Source organism: Heliangelus exortis, chromosome 7 (genome assembly GCF_036169615.1).
Source record: "Heliangelus exortis chromosome 7, bHelExo1.hap1, whole genome shotgun sequence".
Taxonomy (NCBI): Eukaryota; Metazoa; Chordata; class Aves; order Apodiformes; family Trochilidae; genus Heliangelus; species Heliangelus exortis.
Window position 1 is genome coordinate 26,641,480 of NC_092428.1, and position 21,176 is coordinate 26,662,655.

Consider the following 21,176-nt stretch of genomic DNA (forward strand, 5'->3'; position numbering starts at 1 on the left):
ATCTCCATTTTATATCCCAGGGCAACATCAACACATCCCATTTTACAAAATGTTACATCTCTTCCATATTTGAGAAAAAAAAATGTTCCTACTATAAAGTTCTAAATCAAGTATGTGGCATCCAAGCATGTGGCAAGTTTTTATTCATGAAGAGGAGCAAAAAGCAAACCTGGCAGCTGCCTGAAAAAGATTCAAGAAGTAATAATGCTTGATTCACATAACAACTGAGAAGCTGACACTATCTTCAGTCCAAGGCACAATGTATTAAAAGTAATTTTAAAAGCTTGGCAAGTCACTGTTTTTCAAAAATCCTTACTTTTACAGAATGACAGAATGTTTAGGTTGGAAAAGACCTCCAAGGTCATCCAGTCCAACCTTTGACTAACACCACAGTCAGCTACTAAACCATGTCCTTAAGGACCAGGTCCAAATGCCTCTTAAATGCTTCCAGAGATGGTGACTCCACTACTGTCCTGGGCCATTCCAATGCTTGAGAACCCTCTGAGTAAAAAAATATTTCCTAACATCCAGCCTAAACTTCCCCTGATGCAGCCTCCATCCATTACTACCTCATGGATAAACAAATTTCATGCAAATGAAATTAATGCCTCAGGGGATTCATGCATTGAATTGAATGCATTTCAATCACCTTTGAATCCAGCCTGAACCACCCACAAGTTTGTTTTTGCCTTGCAGAGGCATCCCACCCTCTTCCTCACTCTCTGGACTTTTACATAATTTATGAGAAACCTCAGGTTTGATTTTTGTTGTCCAGAGAACTCAATGAGAGAATTCATTAAATAAACAAATAAACCCCCTTAGAAATATCAAGAAATTTCACATATATTGAAAGGTTTGTCCTTCAACACCACCTCACTGTAGGTATCTCAGAAATGGCACTATGGGCAAGTTACTTGGAAAGAGACAAATTTAGTCAAGGACTCACATCACTTTGCAGTTCCTGGCTTTTCTTGGCATGCTTGATCTGAGAACTGTCAGCCACACTGGTGAACTTCAGAGCATCAACCTTCTGTCTGTACTTCTTCTACATCAAATTAAAGCACAAAAGTTTCTGCAGTATTTACATTTTAAAAAAATACACTGCTTTCAAAACATACACGACTGATAGAGCCAAAAGTACCCTGTAAAGTCCCAAGACAGTTTTAGCACCATGTATCAAGGAAATAAGCTTCCCAATACAATACTACCCAGTGCCAATATTGTCTGCTGGAGGGACCACAGTGGTGAGAAGGGTGTAACAAGCATATGTCACGTGCAGTGTTGCTGATATGGGAAGCATGGATACTCTGCAAGGCTCAAGTCATGGATGTGAGAAAAAACGTTCACCCTCTGACACCAGTAATGATACCAGTGCTTAACTTAAAATCTGTAAGAATTGACAAATGTGCATTGAGTCTAACCTTTCTAGTTTGGTAAATTAGTCTGCCCTTACTCTTATTTTGTCTTACTTCTTGTTTTACATCTGAAACATTGAAGTGAGCATAAAACTTCCACTTGGATTAGGCCCGTTTCAAATCAATGTCTCTGCCTGAGCCTTTTGCATCACTTATTTTAGAGCAATCTAAGCATCTCCTTCTATCTCTGAAAGAGTACAAGGAAATGCAGCATCCTATTTCTAGACCAAAGGATGACAGAGGAGACCAAGCAAACACTTTTTGTATACTCTAGTCAGATTCTTAAAAGTTTAACCATGAATTGGGCCATACCACCCATGAAGGGAGGAAATGCATTTTTCCATTATCTAGCATTTCAGAAGATAAATCTTTCTGTTTGAACTGATGGGTGAACAGAGCACTTTACACAGTGTCTCTGCTAGGGGAACACAAAACATAAGTTAAACAAGCATGCAGCACTTCAAAGAGGTGCTCATCACACTATTTTAGGAACTTGGAAGGGTGGGAGGCAGATTAAAACTGGCATGTTCTGTCACACTGCATGGAACACAATGTAGTGACATTCTGCAAAGAAATGACAAAATGCCAGGCTCTGTCTGGCAAGAGAGATCTTTAAAATAATATCCACCAGTCTCCAGTACAAACCACTGTTAGCCATCCCTCAGCCATACACAGTACTGGAATAAAAAGGCAGATGGCTATGGATTACATATTTCTGGAAGTGGTTATTTCAGCATAGCAGAGCAGTAGATGTCAGTGTATCCCTAGCAAGACACAGGATCTGACAGTAGCTGCTCTTCTTTTATTTCTAAGATGTATTTTTGTCCTTGCAGGATCAGTGAGCAGATGTCAACGACCCAAGGTATCAGAGAGTGGGATCTCCAGTTACCAGATGGCTTCTGCCCCTTCCTCCAGACTTAGTGGGATTTCACCCTTGTTGTCAAACTTACCCTAATTTATTCTTTTAGCTATTCTCCAGTTTCCACAGACTCCAGTGAGACAACTCAACCATAGCTAAGCATCTGAAGAAGTGTGCTTCCATAATGTTCATGTCAGGGTGAAACCATGAATTAACCAAGGGAAAGCAATGAAAAGCAGGACAAGCTGAAGTTGTTTGTAAATGTGCCAAAGAGCAAGGAAATTTCCAAACATGGCTAACGAACATCTAATTTTTAAGCACTGTTTCTTAAATGCTATGCATTTCACACAGTGTGTACCACTTTATTTCTGATTCCTTTCAGTGTTACTCTGCAAAATGAGCAGGTGAATGAAGAGATGGAAAAACAATTGCAGGGACTCTACTTCACAAACTTCACAGAAATTAATAATCAGATAATGGAAACACATTTTTTTAACCTCTAATCCAGAATTTCCTAAACTGTATAATACCTAAAATGTGTCCATCAGTTCCTCCATTTCTCATTTTTTCTGTACTAGGAATTCCTTATCTATTCCACATAATGTAGGGGAATAAGTGTACATAAGACTCTGAACAAACAACAGACAGAAGCATGAACACTTCACTTACCTCACTGACCAAATCTCCTGCTTTTTTGGCTTGTTGTATATTAAGACTTCCTTCTGTGATACAGCCAGCTCCTTTCATCCACATCAGATCTGCCCTGTATTGAAGCTGTAGAGGAAAGTTACATTTATTAGTACAGGGAACACAGGTACAATGTTTGCTGGTGAACATGTGCACACTTTCTAGTTTCAAAGACATTCTGAAGACATTTTTAAGTCACAATGCAAATCAGTGTCCATATAAAATGAAAGAATGTCAAACTGAAAGAGTCTTTAAATGCTCATATGGCTTGGAGCAGTTAAGCTGATTCACCATCTTACATCACTCTGAAGATCATAAGCCTTCTTTGCCCATTTGGTCTTCATATCTTCTGGAACCATTGTGTATTCATGCAGTCTTGTTCTATAATCTATGTCACTAGCAAGGGCCTGGGCCTTCTTGGCATGTCTCAGGTTTACCATATCCATAGGCAGATGGAAATGGGTCTTACTCTCTTCAAAATCTTTTTTGTAGGCAATCTAGAAATAGAAGGAATGGAAATAAGTTGTCTTTATCAGGCTACTGCAAAGCCAAAACTATCTTAAATCTCCACTCCCATTTGGGCCCTTATGCAGATAAGGCAAAAAGCACGGGGAGAAATCAGTTCCTATGAGGGATGAACAAAACAGATGGGAGGCTGAATTTTGCAGATTCCAGAGACATCTTCTACATCTAATGGTAGATCATAGTGTTTCTGAAAGATTAATAATTATGAAAAACACCTTTTGAGTAAGATGAATAATTTACCTCGCTACTCATCTTGGCTACCTGCAGAGAGTGCAAAAGTCTTGAATCTTTGGTTCCAATTGCTTTTCCTTTTGTTTTTTCATATTCTTCTTTATATTTAACCTGTGAAAAAAACAATTTAAGCCAAAGAACATTTTTTACTACCCAAAAGATAAGCAATGCTTATCTCTTTTCACTGCTGATTTGATTGGTCAAAATTTACAAGAGCTAAGTCTTATCCTCACATTGTCACTTCAGAATTCCCAGATTGTCTCCGAAATTCCTAAAGGTGTGAGGTTGGTTTCATTTGTGTTATCTTTAACCTCATTCCTTAAGGCTCACTCCTCTGACGTGGATTTGTTTATAAAATTAAAGTTTGATTAGCTAAATTATCTGGCTCTTAAAGAAAAAGATAATAATGTAAAATACAGTAAGGAATTCCAGATTTGATTTTTATAATAAGGTGGGACTTTGGAATCACAGTCACTGCTGAACATTTTCCAGCTGCAGGAAAGGTTCTTCCTTTTAAGATAAGAACCTTATCTTAAGATAAGTTGTTTAAAAAGATTGTTTACAAAAAAAAAAATTATATACATGTGTTTTTATTAAGGAAGCAGACTAAAGATACATCCATTCTCTTTGCAGTAGATGATTATAGCTTTTTTTAAGCAATAAACACTTTAAAATGCTGAAGTTTACTATGGGAGGATTGAGCCATTGCTATTTTCAAATTTTGCTTCCTTCTGTACACTCTCTGATAACAAAAATCAGAGAGTGACATTTCATAGCAGAGTCTGAGAAAGTTTCTAACAGTTCATCAGCCACTAAGAAAGATGAACAGCCAAATGTAGGACTTGTGAATTGAGATAAGTTTCACTTGCCTTGTACCTTCCAACCCAACCCATTCTATGATATGCAGAGTAATTCCTAGGTAATTAAATATAACATACATCACTGGCAAGATCCCTTGAAGCTTTGGCAGCAAGTAAAGGCAGAGAATCAAGTTTCATTTCAAATCCCCGGCCCTTACTCTTCTCCCAGCCTTCTTTGTACTTAATCTGAGGAATGAAAGACAGCAACGTGTCACTAACACATGAACCACAAGATCTTCAAATGAACATGAATACAACTAAGAGCAAAACAGAAATACAAATATGTTCAGTCCACAAACTGGAGCCTTCTTAAGTTACAGTTCATTATCATTGCAAGCAAATGAATTGGCCAGGATCAATTCCAGAATTTTATTCTTGGAGTTTACAGGCACTTTAAATCCCAGAACACGCACCAATAGCTCTCAGTTTTAAACAGGCATGAGGGAGGAAGAGTTTTTCAAAAGAGCCTGTGGTTATGTCTCCATACACAAATTCTGTAGATGTATAGGAGCTGATCTATAGGGCAGAACAGCTGGTGCTCAGAATAAGACATCACATTACTCATTTCAGGATTTTTCTTCCCCCCCCCCACCCAACTAGAGCTAGTCAGGTCCCATGGACTGAATATCTATTTGTAGCTGCAGTTCTTTGTGTGAGCTGCTGGAAAGCATCTTTCAGTTTGGCTTCATTCAAAAGGAATACAGTTCATGTGCTCCCAGACCACCCCACAATGTGAAGCAAAGCTCAGTGAAGCAACCCTTATGATCAGGTTGGCTTCAAAAGCCCACTCATGAGCCACACACATCACAAACGTAGATGAAATGCATGAGAACCACATGCTTAACCTCTGAAAGTTAATGGAAGTTAAAGTCCTAGTTGCTTAAGCTCTTTTTCAAGGTTTGAATTGAAATTCCACCAGAGCAGGATCAAGTATGCTTTCATGCATACTATGCATGCACCTAATGAAGTATCCAGGAAGCCCTGATTTCTGAATTTGGTTTTTCATATGGTTTTGATTCTAGCAGTATCTAACAGTGATGCAGGCATCACTAAGACATCACAGCCACAAAGAGTGTTGCCTCACAAGACTCCACGAATGCAATTTAAACAAAACTTTGGGAAAGAACACCAGGAATGAATAAGCCAGGAAAATTGTGCAGGAATGCCAGCTCAAAAACATGAAAACTAATGAAACTGGCTCAAAAATAAGAGGAACACCAGTAATAAGTCTGGAGTTTTTTGCTGGTTTTTCATTTAGTTGTCCTGATAGGCTTTTTTTCCCTCCAAAACTATCTACAATGATGGAGGCCTGAAAAAATTACTTTAAAAATTAAATTAAAATAAACCCTTTCCCTCAAGGCCTTGATTTTAACACCCAGGCCTCAGTAAATCACTATATATTGTTGAGAACTATGAATGGCAACAACAATGGGCTTGATCCAAGGTCACTGAAGTCCCTTTGTTTCTTTCCATTGACTTCAGTGGGCTTTGAGTTATCAGTACTGTGCAAATGTTGATTCTTTATACAAATATCACCTCAGAAGCAGTTAATTTTGTGATGTGAATGCTAATTTACTAGACAAACCCAAGCCATTGCACAAGGTCTTGAAAAAAAATCTAGCTGTTTCCCTGTATTTGAGATTGTATCCCTATCTATTCTGGTTACCATACCTCATGCTCTTTCAGTAAAAACCAATGCTAAATGCTTCCAGAAACAGTGTCACCATCTTTATATTAATTTCTGTCTATTAATAGCACCATGACTACTAATAGTTCCTTGTCATTTGGCTTACCTCACTGTACAGCTCAGCATTGGCTTTTGCCTTGACTAACTGGGGTACATCCTGGGGCAGACTGTACTTTGTTTTTGTCTTCTCATACTGGGCTCTGTAGTTCAGCTGCCATATATTGAAAGAGTCAACAATAAACTTGGTTATTTTTAACCAATTAATAACAATAATATAATAATAATTAACAATAAATAACAATAATATATAATTAACAATATGGCTGTTACACTGATTGACTGCTCTTCAGTTTCAGGCTGTTAGCATCATACATTACAGATAACACTCAGAGGTTTGGCTGATGGAACTGTGAGGGCAATAAGGCAATAATAACTTTTGCCTAGGTACTAGAAAGTAGAATAATTGTTCTATAAATAGAATAGTTACTGATTGTCCAAAAGTAGAAAATATCTGATTAAAGAAACATGCATTAATACACAGAAGGTAATTCCCTAAAAAAACACACTATTACAACATTTAAAAGTAGAGGGAAATATACAATCTACTGGTATGCTTGCACATTTTTGGAAGTTATTAATTCAATTTGCATTCTTCTTTTGGTTGTACATCTGCTGATGAAGTATTAACAATAAAAACAGTGAAGTGCTACAAATGCTGTTAAATGAAATGATCTCACAATTCCAGTAATGGTTATTGATGACAAAACTTACATCACTGAGCTGCTGTGCATTTATTTTGGCTTGAGCAATTTGTGGAGTGATGGCAACAGAGCTGTACTTCAGTTTGTCTATGCTTTGCCTGTAGTTTACCTAATTAAAACAAAATAATAATAAAAAAATATTTAGTAATGAAAGGAATGTTCAGAGCAGAAAATGAGAGATTGTATAGAAAAAGCTTTGTTATCTAATACTCTTCATAAATCACTTGTTAAATATTAATAAATTGAGATGAGGAAAAGGATCACTTGGATTAGTGTTAAGGCTCTGAAAATTTCCTAGTGTGAGGTCACAGTTTTTATCCCACTTTGAAAATGAACTTTTTTTCCCCCTGTCCTCAAAACTGCAAATTCTAAAAAAGATGCAGTTTCAGCTGTTCCCCAAAGCATTCTATCAAACTGATAACCTTAACCATCACTCATATTATTTTTATCTTTATCAGACTATCTCTATAAAGGAACGTGGTACTGTCTACTAAAGAGATATGCCCACTGCCATGTCATGCAGAGCAAATGAACTCTCATACACTTTGTTTTTACTGAGTTTTAGTGTCATAATTAATAACAATTTCCCTGTATGGTTAAGAGTTTTGTGTGGATAATGAGAGAAGAAAAATACATATTTATGGTACCAAGAAAAATTCATTTTGATGTCAACAACTGAGAGAATTGGAGTCCACCAAATTCCTAACATATTAACATGTCAGCTATAAAATAAATTACCTTAAATCCACAGATTATGCAAGATAAAAAAATCACAGAGAAACTTTCTTTTAAACCTGTTGCTGCCAAAGAACTTAGAGCTACACAGAAGGACACTTATTATCTATAGGTCTTAATTAATATTCACTGTAGTTAAATCCCCACTTTGCAAACATTACAAATCACAGTGATACACAGGTTTGCTATAAACACTTTTTTTGCAGCTAATTGGAGGATATTTCTAGACACTCTGAGTTACTGAAACCATTTTCATGTGAACCTTTGCATCTCATGTTCTTCCTGCCATAAGGACAAGAACTAGGAAAAAAAGAATTATGTCACAGGCCCAAAGTGATCAAGGTACTTAAAATAGTTAATTTACTTCTTAATGCTAATGATCTCTCTAAGGCATCTTTCCCCTGTTTTCTAACTATTTCAGTGGAAAGACAGGTTATACATAAATCCTAGGTAGTCAGAAATGCCTTGCAGAGCTGCTGTTCTCTTCCTGACTATTTTATAAGTAACACCTCATAGCAATTCACAGGTTAAGTTCCCAATTGTTGATGAGATCAATCAAGCCTTTAATGGTGTGAGAGGTGAAAATATTGTATCCTCTACAGTCTGGTGTTCTCCATTTAGCTGTAGACCACATAAAACCACAGCAGTACACAAAGTTCTTCACATTCTTCTGTAAGTAGCTCAGCCCCAAGCACAGTGGGTACCTCTCATGCACACACCCCAGGTATAAGAGAGGTTATGTGACCAAATAGTTCCCCTCCAGAGGTGCACATCTACCTTGAGAAAATTCAGAAAGGATGAGAAGACTCTTCAATTCTCCCTGTCCTTTCAGTGCTTGATGCTGCTGTTGAAGCTACCCAGAATGGTGAGATTTTGCAATACAAACTAGGGATAAGGCAGAGCTCACTCCTTTCACATCACTGCACAGTCTGTGCTGAACTGAAGCCAATGACAAGAGGTGGAAGCACTTTCTATTCCTCTGAGCCCTCTTGACTGCCTGTGCCTTTTTGCTTTAACCTTGTTATCACTAGCTGTTTGCTCCCATGGTTAAATCATCATTTGACACGTGCAGTCTATCACAGTTTCTCCTACAGTGAGGTGATGAGCCATGCAATTCTAAGAAAAAAAATCATAAAATTATTTACATCTTTCAAAGGGACCAACTTCCTTGTTGTTTGATAAGAAGGGGTGAGAGTAGCTGGATAATTGTAGTCAACACCATCATGTTTGTAATCAGATTTATAGGCTATCTGAAACACAAGGAGAGAAAAAAAAAATCATTCTTTTTTTTTTTTTAAGCTGTCATTTGTTTGAATAATTATCAGTCAAGAGGAAAGGAGAAACAATAATATTAATATTAAATGCAAGAAACAAAGTAAGTTCAGTGTCATGAGTGACAAAGAAAATGAAATTATTTGCATAGTTTAGCCACTAATTGATTCTTTTTCAGCTCCTCAATTAATCCAATGCCAACAGTGGTAGCATTAACTTAACTTCCACCTATGACACATCTCTTTTATCTTTCTGCTTAGTTCTCAAGCTTCTTACAGATTTGTAAATAATGTACTTGAAGGAACAGTATGTAACGAAATAGCTTCTTGACTAACCTAGTAAATTAAATTGGAATCCAGAAATCTTCATTAAAGACTCTTTTTTTCAGCAAAGGTCTGACCCTGGGGGTGGTGGCAAGCAACCTTCAGCATCCTACTGATGTCAAAGAAAACTGAAGGAGCTCAGTATGTTGCCAGATCACTGAATTTGCTTATTTTGACTTCTTCCACACAGTGAGCTACAAACCAGTACAAAAGGGTTTCTAGAATTTCCCCTCTCCTCAACATATCTATCCTTCAGATCCCAAGTACAACACAATCTAAAGTTTTCTATCAACTTGACTTTGGAAAAACTTAAGAGACAAGAAAGCAACAGCCACAGAATTGCAATTTAAAAAATACTTACATTGCTTGCCAAGCTGCCAACTTTCATGGCATGTAGCATCCGCTTGTCCATGCCAACCCCTATGTAATGACCTTTCATCTGGTTCTGGTAGGTTTCTTTGTATTTAAGCTGAACAAAAAAAGCAAAAATAATCTGAGTAAATGCATTTAGTTTTTCTACGAGTTACCATATGTTAAAGCAGTGAGACAAATTATTCCAGCTGTGGTCTATTAGTGTTGCACCACTACAGAAACTCATGAGTCCACAATAACCTTGGTACTATAAAAAAACCCAACCAACCAAACAAAAAACTGAAACCCTCTGATAGTTTCCTATTTTAAAAGATGTCACCTGCATGTTCTTCAGACCACCTGGATACCACATAAATTGTATACTTCTACATTCTTTTGCTGCATATTATTTTCATCACAAATAAATATTAGAATGAAGTTCCCAGGAAGCATTATTTGTGCATTAAAAAATGAACACACAATCATCTCACATAACTGGGCTGCTCTAGTGCAGCTTTCACCAACAAGACAAATTAATCACTCTACCACCTCAAATGTGTGGCATAGGATATACTCATGGATTTTAGAGAATTACAACAATCAGTATAAGGCAAAATTATACTTGTATAATCATGAGATGCAAGCTGTATCATTATTACTATCAGTTACTTTCATGCAGTAAACACGTTCTCTGACATTCTGGTAAAATACTTTATGTTTATGTTTCTAGTGAGGACATAGAGATAACAATGAAGCAAGTAATAATTATGATAGACAACGATTTGTGTAGATCAGCAGTCCCTTCTAAGTAAGCTCTCTTCCATTTACCCTGTAGTTCTTTTCATAATCTTATATAAAATGAGCCCCACTGATCCGTAGAGACAGACCAGGATTGGTGCTGTACAGACATGGATTAAAATCAGTTATAATCAAAGTTCCAGCACATGCTTATCTGAAGCACACACAGAGATGACCTGCAATTCCAGCTGCTACCAGAATAAGAAAGCCACACACCAGGCACTGTGCACTTACATCACTGGTGAATTTTGAGATCTTGCTCACGTTCTTGAATTGCGGAGTATCACAGTAGTTGATGCTGTAGCCTTTGTTGTTTTCAAGATCCTTTTTATACTCCACCTTATGGCAAAATGCAAGAGAGAAAGATATGGTAAAATATTAACTTGTTCTGGGGAGTTCCTCCACACTCTTTTTACTGGCCAGACTCACTTTTCAGAGATTTTGTTATGTGGCTTTCATCAGATGGCATATAATGAAAATTAACATGAAGATGATTTTCATATACTCAGTTCTTGGTTTATAGTCAAAAGAAATTTAATCCATTTAGTCCATTTGAACCTCAGCAAAGAGTATGAGGCAGTTCACAGGGAAATTATTTAAAAAAACAAGTGAGTGTGAAGCAAATAGAAGCAGAAAAAGCAATGTGTGTTTTTAACAGGAAGGGCTGAACAGGGGGAAGTTTACCAGAATTCTTCAGGGTAGGTTTAAAAACAGAACTGCTTTAGTGTTTTTATTAGGTATCTTTACTCTGAAATAGTAATGTTGAGGCTGATATTAAATGGGGTAACAGAAATGGGGAAAAAATCAGCACTGCAAAGGTTAATATTCATAAGGAATAGTCTTAAGAAATTTATCTGTAAGAGCTCATCACCTGGAAAGGCTAACAAAGAGAAACCTTCTCATGTGTAGGCTGACCACAGAAAGGTGGCAAGAGGCAAAAGTAACAGCCATGAAAAAGGCAAATGCAGTCCAAGGCAGGAACAAGAGATGGCATTTGAGCAGTTTGCATGAGAAGTTTGCATGCTATGTACCAGTAAGACCTCATCAAGAACTTAGGTACTTTTACAGCCACTCCTCTTTAAGAGACATGCACTCAGCCTGTAACAGCTGCAGTGGAATACTGTGAATGGTGAGAAGAATTTGGAAAACAAGGGCATGGAGAAGAAAGTTATATCCATTTGTAAACATCTCAGAAAGGTAATCATGCAGGGAGAAAAAGTTTTAAAACTAAAGGGCAATGTTGACACAAAACACAATAGTAATAAAAAGGACAGAAATAAATGTAGTCTAGAAATCAGAAGAGGTTTATATGATACTGTGCAAAAATAGCAGGAGCCAGGAGTTGTTGGCCCAGGAGGCCCCTTCCAGTCCTTTTTCTAAGGGGTTTTCACTACTGAAGGTTTTATGCTTTGACATCTCAGGAGTATAAGTTCTAAAACTGCCATGGGGGAGCTCTAGAAACTCACACTTATTAATAGCTTTGTAGCTGATATGGCACTATAAATAAATTAATAATGCAGAATCTACTGAGAATTCCCTAGCAATTTTCCCTTGTCAAGCAGAAGAATACTTTATCAGTAACTCACAGTCTTTCACATGATGGAAAAAAACAGAAAACTGCCCTAACAGAATGTTAAAAACTTTGGCTCTGTTGGTGCTACTTTTTAATTATCAGTAGAACTTTATTTGAAACACTCTAAGGTATACACCCAGGTCATCCTAAAACATTTATGGTTATAAATTCACAGTACATTAACAGCACAATTTAGGGGTCTTGTTTAGATCATGTGGCCATAATCAGAATTACTTTTCTGGAGTTAATTTCCCACACTTTCATACAGATCACTGGAAGTGCCTGGTAACATCAACTGAAGATCTGTTCTTGCACCCTTGTTTCTAGATACTGTGCTATACACATATCATTTTTGTTACATACAGGGCACTAAGAGCAACAGCTTTTTTATTTTTAGTCCTTACCCATCAGACACAAATATTTGTATGAGCTACTCTCAAAGTTGATAACAAATGGATTCAACCCCTTACCTCACTGACAAGTTTGTTAACATTTTGAGCTTGTTTAAGGACTAAGTTGTCTTCAGCTGTTAGGGAGTGGAAGTGAGCTGCACCTTTCATCTTGGAAAGATCTTTCTTGTATTTTATCTGAAAAGAAATAGGGAAAATTATAGAAGTCTACCTCTTCACTACAAGACTGGCTTCATGAGTCAGGATAAGATTTTTCCTATTGCTTTGATGAGCAAGTGGAACTTGCTAAACTGAAACACTGCAAGTTGTTACTGTCTGAAATAAACATATAAAAATCACAGCTCTGACAAACCCTGCCAAGCCACTTCACTAGACAGCATTTTTTAAACCCATTTCTTACATGGCTTGAACAGCACTGGTTATTGTTCATAAGTTGATCAGATAACTAGGAGATTCTTGGCTGGTGACTTGTTGGAGCTTTTGTGCTCTTCTGTTACTAAAGTCGATTCTCAGTACTTCATTTTTAGCCTTCAACACAGGGAATTAAAGACAGTCATCATCATCTGCTCTATGAACTTTTGTTTTTGTGGAAACCTGCTTTTGGAGGAAGGATTATCTCTTTGCACATACGTTTTCAGACAATTGTATTTCTCTACCAAATAAACACTGAAATAAAGGATTTGCTAATCTAAGTTAAACATCAGGTTACTTACTTAAATTGAACTAGGATAGGTGAAGAGAGGTAACACTTATGCTGGCCTTTTGCCAAAGTTTGTCCAGAAAAAAACTGTTAGGAATATTTCAGTATTTCATGGATAGAAAAAGATGCTTAGATTCTGTGTGCTGAAGTGAGAAGTATTTATTTTATTTTCCAAGTCCGAATTGTTTCTCAAGCTTTAAAAGGGTGAAGAAACTTGATAAATACTCTAGTGTGTTAGGGTTTATGCCATGAACCAATGCTGTCCAACTGAAATATGCTGTCCAACAATATCTGTTAGTTCCTCAGAAAACAGATTGAGCCTATCAGCTCAATCCCCCATGGGACCAGGTGTCCACACTTCAAAGGCTGTCACTCACAGGAACCTTTCACAGCAGCCACAGAGTAGTAGATTACAGAGTAGTAATCTACAGGCTAACCCATTTTTTTGTCACTACTAAAAATGGTATCCTCAAATAGGGCTGAGGCTCATTAATCAGTGGGCTGCATGCATGAGTCACACATCACCATCTTTTTTGTCAATTCTTTAGCTTAACACCCAAAACTAAAAACCTCCAGACTAGAAATAAGCTCAGCTTGTGAAGTGACAGTGCTGTACTCTATGATTTCTTTTACTCCATATGAGTTGCTTTGTGCTAGAGGCATGATACATCAAAATATCAAAACCAGTTCAGCTCATTCATCCTCCATTTATTCACTACTGGGAATACCACAGTAGTGCACAGGATGATTAAGGCAGTTGAAGGTTTCATTAATAATACAGGTGCAGATTTGCCAGGAGGGTTAACCTAGCAGTAGGGATCCCCATTAGTTGCTACATCCATCTCCTCCCTCATGCAAGTTGGAGCTGTGTCCCCTTCTATTAATGGATTTTATTAATCCCCTGAGCCATCCAGTCCCCAGCTATGTGAAATGTCATTGTTGTTTACTTCTCAAGAGTAATTTTAGAATTCTCCTCCCAGGCACTGCTCTGACAAACTGCTGGTTTTAATTGTTTATGAACTGTATTGATTCATGCTTCAAACTTACATCACTTGCTAGTTCATTTGCTTTCTTGGCATTTTGATAAGCTGGAGTGATCATAGCAGGAAAGCTTCCTTTCCCTCTGCGTTCTTCAAACTCCTCCATATAATCCTGAAGAAAATTCAGAGTGTTTATTCATCATACATGAGCAGGTAGGGCCTTGGGTGATTTCACAAAGCCCTGTCATCCTTCCTAGTAGGAAAGTTCATTGCTTCATTGTATTTTTTTCTTTTTGTAAGAAAAAGAGATTAAAATGACCAACCATAAGAATAAAATCAACCATTAAAATAAAGCTGTAAAATTACATGTGGCATTGCAAGGGAAATTTAGGTATCAATTAGTTACCCTAAAGACATTTGAGTGTACAATAATACACATCCTTCTAATATTACCTTAGTTCTTACCAGAGATAATTTCCTCTGCTAGCCCATCTCTTTATCAATATATGGTTCTCTGGAAGCACCAAAATATCTAATGGTTTTGGCAGACAGGAGATTTGCTTAAACTTTCCAAAAGTTTAGTAGGGTTATCCTTCCTCTGTGATGTGACAGCAGTCTCTTTAACTCTCCATAGCCATTTCTCACAAACTAGTTGTCAAAAAATAGTATTTTGCTAGTGCAGGGTATATTTTGAAGAGGTATTCCCCAATAAAACATAAATATCTACAAATTAAACTCTTAAAGCTATTTATATATAAGTTTATGTGTAAATGTTTGACAATTTTAAAAGCCTTTTGATAGTTTAATAACAAAATACTGAGCTCTTTTAAAAATGGTGATACACAATGACCAGCCCAAAGATTTCTACAGAAAGATCTGGGAAGAATATGGTAAGCACAAAAACAAGTAAGATACTGTCTAATGTGTCCTTTCTGTATTATTTTGTAATTCCTTTGTAATAAAGAACCAGTTTAAGTGAAAGAAAGAATGTATAGCATGTCAAGAATGTCATGGAGAGCACAGACAGGAAGAACTATAAATATCTGGACTATCTCTCTTGTGACTTCTCAGTGCAAAACAATCCACTGCAGGTCATTTTATGCACCATCAAAGTCACATTATTAGATAGGCCATACCATAAGTCTGTGAACAATGTAATGAAGTTAAAGCTATAGCATTTAAACTATTCCTTAAGCTGGCAAAAAAAAAATTAAAAATTAACCTTGACTAATCAGCTAAAGTACTCCTTTAAAATACCATTCATGAGTCTAGTCTTCAGACCAACTTGCATTTTTCTTTTTCTTCTTTCTCAAATACATATTTCTAGTATTGCTTCAATTATGAACCAGTATTTTCAAAGTTCAAGATCATTAATTTTAGTCACTTCTAAGTTTTTTAAACTTGAACGAAACAGGTGTTCAGCACAGAGAAATTTAACAGCAAAATTCCTTAAATTGTGTCATCTTATATTTATGGGTATGATGCACACTCATGAACTTGAACAGTTAAAAATCTAATACCCTTATGCATGGTAAAGTCACACTTCACTTAGAAAGACTGGTTCATTGCAGGGGCTCTATTTTATTTAAATTAAAATATCAGAATCCAATCTATAAAGATTAAAACCCAAATTAAATTTGAAGTCTGTGAGTGAAATTTTAAAGATAATTTCAATGAAAAAAATGTCTTATATTAGTTCTAAAGATAGCAGCATTCCAGTGCTTGAAAATGCAATTAGAGCTTTTTCAAACTTATTTTATTTGCTTACTCTTACTAAAGCTTGTATTAGCTCAAAATGCTAGCTGAAGATTTCACTGCTACATAGTCTAAATTTGTATTCTTCAAGAACAGTTTGCTTTTCATACATTACAAGATGTAGATTTGGAAAGAAGTGAAGAAACACAAAACTCCCAAATGTCTTAGGACAGTATATTCCCATTTCTGTCATTTCTGCAAAGCAGATGGGTCTCCAGAGAGCTAGGATGAAAAGCCTAGGACTAACCATACAGTTTTGTTTGTACAAAGCCACTATTCAAATCCTTTCAAATTCCCTCTCACTGCATCCAGATCCATTTAGCTGTACTATTTCCCCAACTTAATTGGAATAAAACTTTGTATGCATTTTGGGAGACCACAAAAATAACTGCATTCCCTTAAAAATTAAATAAGAGCAAAACAAATGCCACAAACCAAGAGAACTAAAGCCTAATTGGTTCCAGAAATGCAAAACTACAACTTCTCAAGCTTACAATACCACTTTTGTAGAAGAGCTGAAATTTAACAGATAATGGATGATATTGCACATATTTGGAGCTGTGAAGCTTCTCAGATTTGTAAAAATACTGCCAGGAAAAATATGCCTAACTAGCTGCTAGCTTTCTACCATTTCACAGCCCTTTCATTTTTTCTCCTAACTAAATGTACATTTTCTTTCTCGTGAAATGGGAAAGCTGGGAAAGAATAAAAAAAAATATGAGGTATGTAACAACACCACAACAGAAATATATAGTGCATACATGTACACAGCCAAAATTCGCCAAGGTAAGGCTTACCTTTTGGAATGACCCTACCATAAGGGTCATGCAATGACAGTGCTTGAACCTTGTAGTCTCACCTTGTAAGTGCCAAAGCCAGCTACATATTCAGAGACCATGGTGCTGTTGCACACCATCTTTTCCTTTGAGACCTTGCTTTTTCATACAGGAAAGCAAAGTCAAAATAGGTGTCACTGCAGCTTATAAAGCCTTGAGCCATAGTAATGATCAGCATTAGTATCTCTCAGATGTTGCATACCTGGCCATATCGATCTACATTTTCTCTTTTAAAGGTAACATTTGTTCCAGCTGTATGGGTGGCTTTTCCCTTGATCTCTTTTTCATATCTTTGGTGATACTTTACCTAACAGGAAAAAAGAAAAGAATCATCTGGATAAGTTTAGGCTAGCACACAGGTGCTGCCTAATAAATAATAATCAATGACACACACATGCTGACAATAAAAGACTGCCAAAATTCCCATTGCCACCAACCTACAAAAGTCAAAGATGCTACTTGAAGATATAAAATAAAACCAGTGGTGTCTATTTTAATAATGGGACTTGCCAGTTCAACCCAAACCATTAGTTAAGCATGTTCAGTACCTCCTGTTCGTCAGTAGTTAATTCCTGATACTCCAGAAGGTTAAAAAAAATAGATTGTAATGTAAACTCATAGTTATCACAGAGGCCTTTTTTTACCACAGGGACATCTGAACACCATAAATGGGCTTCTTGTGCAAGATGATGATATTCCCAATGATCAAGGGAACTTTAGGCAATCAACCTTAAAGTTTAGACCAAGTTTCACACTACTTTTGCTCTCATCAAAATAATTCCTATAACCTGGTGCTGCCCTTTTATCATGATGTGTGTTTGCTGACATAAATGAAGGGTTTTCCACAGGTCAAAGGTAAACAAAAATATTGACACGGTTTAGAGTCACTTGCTGTTGCCTTCAAAATCACAGATCTATTATTTTCCTTAATGACCCTTAATTTTTTTAATTCACTTCTATTGAGTTAGCCTAATATGTTATCTTCTCCAACTAAAAAAGCTTTCAGTCTCCAATGACAAAACACAATTCACTGTATACTTTGAAGTAAGAGTGATGTCCTGTTACAATGGTTTTTAAAGGATACAGTGGTGTTGTGGTTTTGCTGTATCTGGAGAAGAAAATAAAGCCAATAAAGATCAGTATACTAAGGAGTTAAAGAAAAACCCACAACAGTAAGGAGAGTAAAATGAGTGAAATAGAAAGCTATATTTTATAAATATGTATCTATGTTGAATGTATGCCTGTGTTTGTGTGTTTATGGGTATACTCTATTTATATAAATGCTATTCCAGAAGCTACTTTCATAAAAGTTTCATCCTGCACAAAAGAATGAAACAGGAGAAATGATTGCAAAGCAGAGCAATGCAAACACAACCCTCCCCTGATACAGGGTTACCCAGAAATATTGCAGCTGTGTAAATTAGAGCTGCACTTCAGCCTCTCTAATTCATATTAGGTTGGGGCAAATGAAATCAAAGACCTTCAGCTGATTCCTTTTTGTCTTCCTTCTCAGTTGTATGTGGGAGGAGGCTGGGCAAAGTCCACAAAAATCCACAGTGCTGATTCACAAACACTAAAACATGTACTTTTTTGTTTGTGCATAAAACTAAACTTTGCTCCTGCAAAATCATTTGATTTTACAATCTGTGTATGAACTGCTCTGCTAATATAAGTCTACAGTACTCATGAAATTTATGTCAGCAAACATTTTAATACAAAACTGAGTGTGAGAATTAATTCTTTCTTCACAAAAAGGGACTTGGCTTTGGACACTTACATCACTGGCTAATTCATTTGCTTTCTTGGCTATTTGATAAGCTGGAGTAATCATAGCAGGAAAGCTGCCTTTCCCTTTCCGTTCTTCAAAGTCTTCTGTGTATGTCAGCTGTAAAAATCCAAGACAATTCAAGAGCAATTAGATCAAATTGTGTCTTAATTACATGCATAATCGAATTTTAAAGTTGGAGAGTCAAGTGTTTGATGGTTGATATCTGCCAAAAAGAAGACAAACCATCAAGTCTGAATTTACCTTCTTCATGTGTATGCTTTACAATACTAATATTTTAACTTTCCTTTACATTCATATTTTTAAGTGATTTATAAGCATCCTAGGAGCCAATTGTGGAGTCAAAAATAGGTCAACCTATTTTGTTTCACTTACATCACTTGAAAGGTGTGCTCCAGCCTGTGCATGAAGTATATCTGGAGGGTCTGCAACAGGGCTGAACCTTGAAACTCTCTCTTCATGTCCTCGCTTGTATTCTACCTGAGGAAGAAAACATAAAATATGCATTACAAACAATAAGCAGCAAATATGTATTTTCTATCAGAAGGCCTCAAGAGAAAATGAGAAAAAGTCATGACACTTCCACATGTACAGTCAAGGTATGGGTATATTTCACACCCAGTTTCCTTAAAGTGAATGCCATAAGCATACAGGAATGGACCCTGATAATTAAATTGTCAAATAATATTGGGTGTATGTGAGCCATACATTTGGTTAAAATACTCTGGGAATAGTCATTAATGGCTGAAAACACTCCAATCATATTTAATGACAATGCAATTGTTATTTTTATAAATGAACCATTTTCTGCACGTATCTTTAAAGGAGCTTGTACAGTAATTCAATTCAATATTACAGCATTTTAATGCAATATTACAGAATTCAACCTGAAATAATAAAAAAAAATCATAAAACATCCAGTGTAAGTAAATAAATTAATAATATTTAACTAAATAAATTAATATACTCATAAAGAGAAAATAAAGGTAATTAATTAAAAAATCATTTCTGAGTGATTCACAATCTCTACCAGTTTGTGACAAATTACAACAAAAATTGCTACATATCAGGAAATACCTATTTTACCATTTATCTTGTATGATTGTGTTCCCAAGACAAGTTGTTTGTTAACCCTCTTTCCTGCATCATCATGAAGTTTTCTCACTTGTAGAATTAACAGCACAACAAATATTCAAAGAATCTACTGCCTAAAGTGAATGGCTTAAAGCCAGTATTCTCCAAATCCAGAAGTCTAACCTACAAATAAGAAAACTGTGACTTACATTACTGCTCAGTTGGGTGGCTCTCTTAGCAACCTGATAACCTGGGGTGATCATAGCAGGAAAGCTGCCTTTGCCTCTCCGTGGCTCATACTCTTCTGTGTATTGAAACTAGAAAATGAAGATTTTTGGGTTTGTTGTTACAGAACAACTCACTGTAGTTTAATGGCCTTCCTCTTTCAATGCCCACTTCCTAAAGGTATGTATCCCTTTATTGAAAAGTAAACAAATTAAAGAAATTACACCTTATGGGCTTGTTAGGTAGAAATACTTCCCACATACAACAGAAAACATTCCCCCATTCACATCAATTATCCACCATTAATTGGCTGTGTTCACTAAGACATTAACCCATTGCATGGCTGTAGACAGTCAGCCATAATTCAGAAGTTATTTTCATCAGCCATGGAAAAACAGTCAGTGAAAAATCTACCCCATGGAAAATAACACAATTTTTCTGCCACTAGTTCTGCTACATTGAGGGAAATATCACTGCCTGCTAGAGCAGAGTATAACCAAGGGCACCTCAGATATCACTGGTCAGTAGTTGAAGCACTTCTCAGTTAAATATATACATAAATATATGATTTCTGGATGGATGGTTATGGGACTTCAATCACAAGGTTACTGTTACTGACAGAAGTAAACATGTCAGTCACTCCTCTGGTAACAGCTTACCAAAGGTTGGCTTTGATGCCCTGGGAAGTCTTCAGAATATGATAGCCCATGGAAATAAAGCTATTCCAAGCACCATTCCACTTACATCACTCACAGTCTTCTGTGCCTGTGTTATCCTGACCATCTCAGGATCTGGAATGCTTCCCGAGTACCACGATTTTCCCTCCTCATAGGCAGCATAGTAAGCATTCTATAAAACAAAAATTAAATAATTACCAACTTTCACCTGTGTTTTAATACACAAGCAGCTGATCTGGCAGGAAAAGAAGAAAATACACACAATGCTGCAGAAATGAAATTTACTCTCAGCAGATGTACAGCACAAAGCCTACACTCCACATATCTTCAGAATACCAGGGCAGAGCTTGTATAACAGGAACTGATGTCAAGATGTTGGGATCTAGGACCCTGGAGTGACAGTCATATAATTCCCTTAGGAATCAGACCATTTGTCATGAAGCTTCAGTGCCAGCAGAAAGAGGACACACTGAGTAGAGCTGTACATGCAGCAGTGCAGACAGATCCACTCTTCCTGAGTCACCTTGTGATTCTTGTACCCTCAGCTATAGCCAAACTATGCTGCCATGAAAAGCCCAGCCAAGTGAGAACCAGTGGGATTTTCTAGCATCCAAATGCTGTGAGAAAAAGCCTAAAAATCAGGGCTGCCAAGGCCA

General features: G+C 36.6%; 1 protein-coding gene across 3 annotated transcripts in view; it reads right to left on the reverse strand.

Moving 5' to 3' along the window:
* NRAP (nebulin related anchoring protein) overlaps positions 1-21,176 on the reverse strand; it is a 51,040-nt gene that overhangs the window by 25,377 nt on the left and 4,487 nt on the right. For all 3 annotated transcript variants that reach the window (XM_071749395.1, XM_071749396.1, XM_071749394.1), the window contains exons 5-21: positions 20,588-20,692; positions 19,828-19,935; positions 18,920-19,024; positions 18,536-18,643; positions 16,961-17,065; positions 14,235-14,339; positions 12,548-12,664; positions 10,739-10,843; positions 9,717-9,824; positions 8,906-9,010; positions 7,036-7,134; positions 6,371-6,475; positions 4,656-4,763; positions 3,727-3,828; positions 3,261-3,458; positions 2,944-3,048; positions 947-1,045 (exon numbers count right to left, since the gene is read on the reverse strand). In XM_071749395.1, coding sequence (XP_071605496.1) covers positions 947-1,045; positions 2,944-3,048; positions 3,261-3,458; positions 3,727-3,828; positions 4,656-4,763; positions 6,371-6,475; positions 7,036-7,134; positions 8,906-9,010; positions 9,717-9,824; positions 10,739-10,843; positions 12,548-12,664; positions 14,235-14,339; positions 16,961-17,065; positions 18,536-18,643; positions 18,920-19,024; positions 19,828-19,935; positions 20,588-20,692 — 1,887 coding nt within the window. The remainder of the gene's footprint in view (positions 1-946; positions 1,046-2,943; positions 3,049-3,260; positions 3,459-3,726; positions 3,829-4,655; positions 4,764-6,370; positions 6,476-7,035; positions 7,135-8,905; positions 9,011-9,716; positions 9,825-10,738; positions 10,844-12,547; positions 12,665-14,234; positions 14,340-16,960; positions 17,066-18,535; positions 18,644-18,919; positions 19,025-19,827; positions 19,936-20,587; positions 20,693-21,176) is intronic.